Raw genomic sequence first — 9,617 nt, forward strand, 5'->3', positions numbered from 1 at the left:
CTGAATAGATGAAACAAACCTATAAAAGCATTCATTTAAGTATTCCAAGGACCAAACTATAAAATGGGATAGAATGGCTCAAAAAGAGACAATGCTTCCTATTTCAATTCATATTACTTACAACATCTTTCCGAATTGTTTCAAGTTCATCAGCAGATCTTGCAGAAAACTTTTCTTTGTAGTACCTTTCCTTCCATCCTGGCTCTCCCAATTTTACCTGATAAAATGGGAAACCAAATCAAAGCTTAGAAACACTCATTAGCACTAGTATTCAAGAAAAACAAGAGTTCAATGCAGATACAATACCTTCTAAAGAGGACTGAATTTAATAAAGAGAAAGATCAAATAAAGATTTCAGAATTCACTAATAAAGCAATCAGCATGGATCTTCCAAATCTAGACCTTGTCTTCTTCAGGATTGCCAGAGTTAAAGAGGTCGCTCTTCTCACGAAGCATATCCTTAAGCTTTATTTTCAAGTCCTCCTTGTTATCACGTATCTAACAACCAAAACAGGAAAAAGAATTAAAGAAAAAGTAGTTCACTCTATAAACAACAGTAAGATGCTTAAAAATCTATATATAAATTAGTAAAGGAGAACCACAAGGGCAAGAGATGGCTGAAGGGTTGTTTAGTGCAGAAGCGGCATCAACATAGACACAAACTTTAATGTGAATAAAATATAGAATATCAGCCTCATTGGAACTAATTCCAAAAAGAAGCTTTACAGAATGACACATTCAATCAGAATTATAGGAAACTATCCCTCTACTAGAAAGAAGGCTTACTTCTATTTCTTCTTCAAGACTATTTTCTGCGTCAACAATTGCAGCACCAATGGTTGACCCTGAAGACAAGCGTGCAACTTTATGGGGTCGAATATCTTTCCGGTCAGGCATTCCAGATCGTTTGCCCTTAAATTCAAGGGGCGATTGACCTATGCCAACTTGACTGTGTTGGTGTCCTTTTCTGATTGATGCTGAATCATGTGAACTGTATCCAGACCCTGTTTGTTGATATGGTGAAGGCAAAGAAGCAGAAGCAAGACGAGAACCATGATAACGAGCAACTGGTACTAGAGACTCAGGTCGAAGCTGAGGGTCAGCATCATCTCCTCTTTTTGCTTGTGCCTTTTCACGCTTATTTCTTTCTGCCTGTCGCTGAAAAATCAACCAGGAACTTAAATCAATATTAAGGATCTACAGATCAGAAGTAGATGATATCAGATTTTACCATAATATGTCATTATCCTGTACAAAGAACATGCATAAACTAGACTCCCAGAACCATATCAGAGGCAGCAGTAGTAGATACATGCCAACAAAGTCTAGAACTAGAATCCAAACAGTGATTTATCCTCCAAATAAAAGAATTCTAGTTCATACAAAAAAAAAATCTAAGCAATGAACAATTTAATTGGATCGTTTGCCTTTAATTTCAAGGGGTGATTGTAGTTCAGTGGAAGTCCTTTAAGTAACGGCAACACTCTAATTAAGTGAAACCATTTAAGCGAATGGCAAAATTGTAATTGGATTTTACAAATAAAACACAAAGGCTGTAACTTATGGGTAGTGGGGGTAAAATTGGAAAAATAAAACAGGATAAAGAAAAACAAAGATAAAATAGAAGGGATAGGCAGTTTGGGAAAAGGAATACGTAAACAAACTAGGGAAAGGAAAGAAAGAAATGTGGGACTGGGTTTACTGTTGGGCCTAGGTTTCTTTCTCCAGAGAGAACAGAGGAGAATGGCAGAGGACCAAGGGAAACTGCTGCTTGTGACAGAGGGATGAACCAGCAGGGATTTTCAGGTATACTTCTTTCCTCTGCTCTTCTTCTTCAATCTCTTTTCTCTTCTTTTTTTCCTGAGTTCGTATTCTGTCTCTAGATTCCCTCTTCTGTTTTTTCTATTTCTTTTCTCAACTCACTCAGCTACTGTAACTCACGATCTTCTCATCTTCTGCTGTTTCTTTTTTCTTTTTTGGTTCAGCTTTGCTGGCTCTCGGTCTGTGCATCTTCTCTTCCCTTTTTCTTTCTTTTCTTTTCTGCTTCTGGTTCTCTGTGTATCAATCTCTGTTCTTTCCTATTTCCTCTTTTTATTTAGTTGCTCCTAGGATACAGGACAGGGATTGTGAGTTTTTTTTTCCCTCTTGGGGGGGGGGGTTGGGAGGAAGACACAGGGTTTTGTCAGGTGGGAATCAATGCAAGTGTTTTTTTTTTTTCCTTTTTGGGTTTGACCTCTGACAAACAACAGAGACGGCTTCAATTATGGGGAAGTTGTAGAGGTGATCAGAGAGGTCTTTAGGAAAATTTTGAAATGGTGGGCTGCAATTGGGAGTTGACAGCTGATCTTTTTCCCCTTTTTGAACTGCTGGACAACACAGCTAAGTGAGGAGGGAAGTAACAGAGGAAGAAGACAATGATTGGGTTTGGCTCTGATACCACATGATGCAGGCCTAGAAAGGGCTGCAAAGGCTGTAATGCAGGGAGAATTAGAGGATTAGGGAGGGGAAGAAGGGGAAGGAAATCTCTCATATCAAATCACCTCTAAAATTAATTCAATCTGAAAACTGTATCCTTATATAATCTAATTCAAGGAAAGAAAATGTAACCCCTAATTGAAATCAAAATCCAAACCAAAGTCTTAAGTCTTATGTAGGAAGAATATAACAAGTACAAGACTAAATGAAATCTGAAATAGAATACTTAAGTGCAACTCTGGTTGGACCAAACCACATAGGACCAGTTCTTTTGAGGTCGGACTGGAAGAAATTGAACCAGTCTGCTACGCATCACACCCAATGTTCAAATGGAAAACAACATGACAAATCAGAAAAAACAGAATGGGCAATGGAGCTAACCTGATGTAAGCGAGCTCTTTTCTGGAATATCTTATCTTCATAGGACCCCACTGCCTGGATGAAATGCTCTACCCTGCTCAAATTTGGCTAGAAGAGGAGGAAAGATAACTAACAATAAAATTAAGCACCACATAGAAGGGACAAAGAATGACAAAACAATAATATGACAACCATATTTCCCCTACTTTGCTTCACACAGCTGACCATGATAAGATGGGATACTGCTAAGTTTATTGACATTGTATATATGTGGCCACCAAAAGCAGGCCTGCTTATGGCAGGTATAAACAAATTCAACTAAAGAACACGATCAGATTAATACCTGGCTTGATTCGGTCAAGTAGCCATTCATTGCCTGAAACTCTTTTTTGTACACCGCGATTAGTAGGTTGATTGCACCCTAAATACAAGAGAAAAGTTGAAACTTCATCAAACTTTCTCACTGGGGGAAAAAACGAACTATGTTTAGCCACATGAATTTGTTTTATGAAGTACTTCTTATTCACATTAAACTCTTAACAGGAAAATGCCACATCCACTCAAATTCATTAGATAAGAAACTATGGGAATGTCAATATAACCTCGCGAATCTCTAATGTGGGCATATGAGGCAGAAAATCGTTGCCGACAAAGAAACATATGAATATAAAATCATCCACAATGCACTCGAAATCAATCTCAAATGGAGGGTTGGGAATCCGCATTTCATATTCCAAGTATTCTCGAAGAGTCCATATGTTGAGAAACTGCAAAATTAAAAATGCAAGGGTGAACAAAGTTTTAAAATGGGGAAGAGCAATTGAACAAACATGCAGAAAACATCAACCAATTCTTATGCCCTACAAAGACTCAAGGCAAGGCATGAATCCAAATCTACCTGATAAGGTTTTTTGGCAACAGAAGCCCCTTCACCCTTCTCATCCAACTCTCCTGACTTTCTCTTTGCCTTTCCTTCACAATTAGCTGCTAAATGGCCCATTTGCCCACATAGGAAGCACTTGTCTTGTTGTCCAGGAGTGAAAACAATCTGGAAGTTGTAATTTAGAAATAAAACCATTAGCAGTTTACATTGGAAAAAAAATTATACACTTACACACTTATACAAATCATTAAAGAACGGTGAATAAAGACATGCACATTTCCACATATAACTAGCTATCAATAACGTATGATATCTGCAGGTAATAATTGAGACACAATGTAGACATATGTCGGATCTTCCAAATAAGTATCTCTAACAAGCATCATGTGGAAAGTTAAAAGATATTCACATACCCTACCAATAAGTGTTAGGATGCAACTAAAAAGACGGATACCACAGCTATTCAAAACCAGAATCAAGGAAATTTAACAGCTCAAAACCCAAGGGTCTGGTCAACCTCATTCCAATCGACTGGAGGTCTGATGATTGGAATGAGTCCGCAAAATATAACAGAAATTTGATACAACCAATTGCCTTTGGAATTAGTCTGAAGATGATTTCAAAAAGTTCTGATGCTTTCAAACAAAATTATTTTTGTTCTTTTATTGCCTAGAACTTCCTTCAGATTATAAGACAAACCATTGTCCAACATACTTCTCTGTAAAACAAATGAAACCTCAAAAAATTATTAGAGTATCATAAAATATATCAATCCAAGACAAAAAAAAAACTAATTTTGTATCTGCCAAGGCTGTTGATTCTTGGATAATTCAAACACACAAATTCAAATCCTACCCAGACACCCATATTCATGTATAACTATAAAAACAGCCAGATTTAAAGCGTCAGTAAACATACCTCTCTTAGTATTGAGAAATGCACTTCATGCGTAGCCAAGGCCAACATGATCAAATCTGCGTCCTGCAAAACAACATCCCAATTTATCAAGATCATGCCCGGCAAACTTTATACAAAGACATGATAGCACATACTCGGATCTACTATAGTAAACCCATACCAAACCATAGAGACAGTGGCGTGTGTTCGGATCATAACCAGGAAGATTTCTTTGAAGGCGTATGTACGACATAACTTTGTGTTCCCCTTCACCAGGAACATTTGCATCAGAGATGATAACCTTCAAAAGAATCAACTAATAAGAAAAATCCATGATAACTTTTGTTCAGAATTGCAAAAGAGGAACCAAAACATACAAGTAACCGAAGAATACTTTCATCAAAAAGGGAAACATCAAACAGTATTCAAAAGCCATGATAATTTCATCAACTTGCAATAGAAGCAGAAAAAGACAAAACCAGCACATAGTAAACAAAAATTATGTAAATCATAGGAGAAGCCAGGTTCAATCTAATACCTTTATGTCTCTCCATCCAGGGTCATTGTTTAGTCTCAGATGAACATAGTACTGCAGTGCAATTGACAGAACAGCCATGAATTCAGTCCCAGGAGTAATAACATTGGAATCACAAACTTGTGACTCTTGTTTTGCAGGCAGTTTTCTACCCTCTGCCTCGAATTCTTGTCGCAACCGCTCCTCTGCTGCTGCCTGCACAGCAGTTAATCCTCATTTATTATATGTAAAATGAAACCAAAAGAAAGAAGAAAAGTGAGAAGTATAGAGAATAGAGATACAAAGGATATTATCTAAATGCACTTACCGCTTCTGCTGCATCTTTGGCAGCTCTGAAACGCCTAGAACGTTGCTGATTCATTTTAGCACGAGGAGCCACACCATCTACAATTATTTTCAAAATAATTAGAATAGAGTATGAGAGTATCTTCCACCAAGAAGTGAGCAGCATTCAATAACAAAACTCACCAATTGCCATGTAAAGAAGCTTCCTTGGTCGCACCATCACAAAGAGCCTATCAATGTAATCAAACATGCACTGGAATACCTCATCAAAACTTGTAGGAGAAGGCTGAATAAAACAAAATCAATTAGTTGAAAATTACTGTGTAGGAACAACTGTTAAAAAGCACTGAATAATCAGAATTTTTTTCCCTCATCCAGTTGATAGGCTAGGTCATTTCTACAGCAAAAATAAAAATTTGCATCCCATATGTCGTTTCCAACTTCCAACTTCTAGAGGTGAAGTAGAAGAATTTTCAGTGTGTAACAGAAGAAGATTACAAAGGAGATCTCTCAAAAGAAAAGGGGAAAAAACAACCAAGAAGGCATTATCAACCTCACCCAAAAGCCCGTGTCAAAAGATTGCAAAATCTCACCCACTGTCTACAAAAGAACATGTGGCATCTAAATAGTGCTACAACCGGGTAAATGAGTAGACCAAGCCCTTTACTTTCATCAAAGATCTCAAAAATTGTGTCATTCGGGCTGCCATCAAAGTATGTAGGAGCAGGTCAATTTTCAAACGAGGTACAAAAAGTCAAGGCACATACACCACAACCCTCCCCATAGGAGGCCAATGTTTGGTGTTTGTTAGTGCACTTCCAAGATAACTTTTAAAGCACCTAATATCGTTTGAAATCTCTACTCACCTTCTCCCTCATTCTAGCTATCTCACAATATCTTCTTTTCCACTTCCTTAGCGTTCAGGTTGGACAATTGACAAGGCGGTGGACCAATGCCTAAGCATATAGGTGACCAGGTGAACTCTATTGATTTTTTTTAACTCTCCTATTTATGGAATATTATGTAATCTCCTACAGTAAATACCTTGTATCATCAAAAATCAACATCAAGCCCTCAGAAATTAACATCAAGTCCAAAAAGTCATCAAAAATCAGCATTTAATCGCATCAAGTACTCAACAATCAATATTAAGACACATCAAGTCATCTAAAATCAATGTAAAAAATAAGAAGCAAACTCTAGGAAGTTTGAAACAATCAAAAGATACATCCATACATAGTCCTGCATTTGGTCTATATTGTTCTTACAAGATACAATCATATCTATATAAGTAAATAAACTACCCTCGATTTAAATAAATTTTCATGTTCTCCAAAAGGTTTAATAGGTCTAAGATGTTACTTTTACATGAGACATTACATTAGCTAGAATACAAACCAGATTCCCAACAAATCCATGACAATGAAATCTGATTTCCACTAAAAGAGAACAATAACAACAACAGCCACACTAACCCTTATCCCACCTAAATGGGGCCTGCTACATGGATCCCTACCTTCTAATCAGCTCTATTTGAGGCCATTTATATTGAAATGGTATTCCAATCAAACCTTTTCAGGTGAATGCAAATATGCAATGCAGTCAAAATTGCTCTAAATCAAAATGCCCTTTTAGATATCAAAACAATATATATATATATATATATAAAGTAATGCATGCCATATTAAGGTTTGTAGAATTTTTTTTTTTGGAGAAAGAACCCAACAATAGAAAGTTGAAGATATCACCTGCTGCTGGAAATCAAATATATGTTCATGAACTATGGGTTGACTTCCTCTCCTGCTTTTGGAATTGGACTTGTCAACTATTTCTATTGGATTCAAGTAGGACGGGATTCACTTATTATAAATGATATCTAAAGTAATTGTTTTTAGCAAATGATGCTTGGCATAAATAAGGGCCAATCCTAGTTTTAGTGTTTTACATCAGGCAACAGTCACATTGTCCCCAATAAATCCACAGCAAAGTCTTTCAATGATCATCTCCTATTATAAATCCTGATACGATGCAAATATTAATTCAACGATACCAATTCACGAGGGGAGAGAGAGAGAGAGTTCTATGGTTTCAGGTTAGTCTAACCCAAAAGAGTAAGCAAATCTACTAGTCCATAAGACTTAGAAACCAAACGGAAACTTAAGTTGTTTGTTTGTTCTTCTTTCTTTCTTCCACCATATTTTTCTCCTCTTTTTTTTTTTTTTTTTTTTTTTTTTGGTTGGGGGGGGGGGTTTCTTCCGAGAGGGGAGGATTTGGCTATGGTAACCTTGAGTTAACCCTCACTCTTAGATATGAGAAGTTGAATGCACAAGAATATTATCTAAACAACAACAACAAAACCTGTCCCAACTAAATGGTGTTGGCTACACAGATTCTTGTCTTCCTATCAACTCTATTTGAGGTCATAATAGATACAAGGCCTAAGCTATGCATATCCTCTCTCACCACTTCTCTTAAGGTTATCTTGAGTCTGTCCCTAGTTCTTTAGATTCCTTCAATCTAAACTAAATCGCTTCTTTGTATAGAGGCATTTATAGGCATCCATTGAAAGTGTTTATGCCACCTCAAATGACTCTTATAGCTTATCATTAACCAAAGCTACTTATAAACCAACTCTAATATAATCATTCTTCATCTTATCCTTCCAAGTTGTGCCAATCATCTATCTTAGCATCCTCATTTCTACTACACTGAGTTTATCTATACGATGCTTCTTAACAACCCAACACTCTACACCATATATTATAACTTGTTATAAGATGGTCCTACAGAGTTTTCCCTTTAGCTTCAAAGAATATCTTGATCACGCAGCCACGCAGGACCCCGGACACACATCTTGATTTCATCCACTCTATTTTAATTCTTTGGGCAACATCATATTTTATATAACCTTTTTTATTCGTGATTGGGCCAAGATACCTAAAATGAATTAGCAAATCTTCATGATTGAGCCAAGGTACCTTTTTTATTCATGATTGAGCCTTCTTTGACCGGTTCTTTTTGGGTTTGGGCATCCAAACTTAGGATGTTGACCCAGCAAGCCAAATGATACTGCAACAGGCGGCTTTCGAATACATTCAAGAAACTGGGTCACTATTCTGCCTGGTATACGACAGAATCCGCACATTTTGATATTACTTGAATTATTTTCTTTCATTTTCATTCTATCCACATTCGGCACCTCAGTTCTCTAGCTCATATACTCTTCCAATACATCATGGCTAGAAACGACAAATTACGGTTTAAATTTCCTAGAGCAACATTATTGGAGAAAATGAACATGCTTTGGATATCACTTATAAACTGAACCCAACTCGTCGAGCCGTTCATTCGATTCTTTTCTGTATTTCATGAATTTCGAGATCACCCTTCTACACTTGTTATGCTTTTTAGACAATAAAAACGATAACATTTGCTACGAAACAATTTCGGTCTTAGAATTACACACAACTCTGCTGCCATAAATTACTTAAAATCATCGCAATCATCTACACAAACAAGCACATACAAACACAAAGAAAAATCATATAAAATCACAATATAATGCAAAAGCATTATAAAGAGGAGGACAAGGGAGAGATACACACCCGGTCTTCAGGATGGAAACAGGGGTGAATGATGCCATTCATGTCGAGATAGAGATTATCGAATTCGATGTTGTTAGGGTTAGGTTTACTAGTGTCGACTGGTATCTGAACGCCCTCAATTTCGACTGGTTCTTCTTCAACAACATCCATAACCACCATCGGATACTTCTCCGCTAACCACCTGTAGAAAGCTGGAACTCCCATGGTTCACCGATTCCGAGTTCAGGGTCTTCGACTATTGTAGTCGTTTCCAGTGAGCGGGAAAAATAATCGAAGAAGAATTAACTGCCAAATTCCGAATCCTCGTATGAAATTCAGAGTTCGAGTTCGGGCAGGAAAGAGTGTTGTTTGGAAGTCCCTGTTTTCTGTTGGACCGGAGACAGAAATTTCCCTTCGTTAGAATTTTGTATTTATAGGACCATCGGTTTAGGGGTTTAGGGCTCAGCTGGGCAATGACCCCAGGAAGTGAAATCGCTTCTGCCCAGAGCATTCAGCGCACCGTTGGATCGGAATCTGGATAATGGTAAGATGTTGAATATCGCTTCTGCGTCAGTGTCTGATACTTACCTTTTTTGGA

The 9,617-nt window shown here is 37.2% G+C and overlaps 1 protein-coding gene across 2 annotated transcripts in view; it reads right to left on the reverse strand.

Moving 5' to 3' along the window:
• LOC149017050 (5'-3' exoribonuclease 3-like) overlaps nt 1-9,433 on the reverse strand; it is a 36,007-nt gene extending 26,574 nt beyond the window's left edge. For both annotated transcript variants that reach the window (XM_089151346.1, XM_089151345.1), the window contains exons 1-13: nt 9,041-9,433; nt 5,619-5,721; nt 5,458-5,534; nt 5,154-5,345; nt 4,797-4,916; nt 4,637-4,699; nt 3,734-3,883; nt 3,438-3,602; nt 3,179-3,256; nt 2,857-2,943; nt 787-1,158; nt 403-498; nt 122-217 (exon numbers count right to left, since the gene is read on the reverse strand). In XM_089151346.1, coding sequence (XP_089007472.1) covers nt 122-217; nt 403-498; nt 787-1,158; nt 2,857-2,943; nt 3,179-3,256; nt 3,438-3,602; nt 3,734-3,883; nt 4,637-4,699; nt 4,797-4,916; nt 5,154-5,345; nt 5,458-5,534; nt 5,619-5,721; nt 9,041-9,244 — 1,803 coding nt within the window. In that variant the 5' untranslated portion in view covers nt 9,245-9,433. The remainder of the gene's footprint in view (nt 1-121; nt 218-402; nt 499-786; nt 1,159-2,856; nt 2,944-3,178; nt 3,257-3,437; nt 3,603-3,733; nt 3,884-4,636; nt 4,700-4,796; nt 4,917-5,153; nt 5,346-5,457; nt 5,535-5,618; nt 5,722-9,040) is intronic.
• Between the last annotated feature and the right edge of the window lie 184 nt (nt 9,434-9,617).

The sequence above is a fragment of the Hakea prostrata genome, chromosome 4, assembly GCF_041222555.1.
Source record: "Hakea prostrata isolate BN-2017 chromosome 4, UWA_Hpros_2, whole genome shotgun sequence".
Lineage (NCBI taxonomy): Eukaryota > Viridiplantae > Streptophyta > Magnoliopsida > Proteales > Proteaceae > Hakea > Hakea prostrata.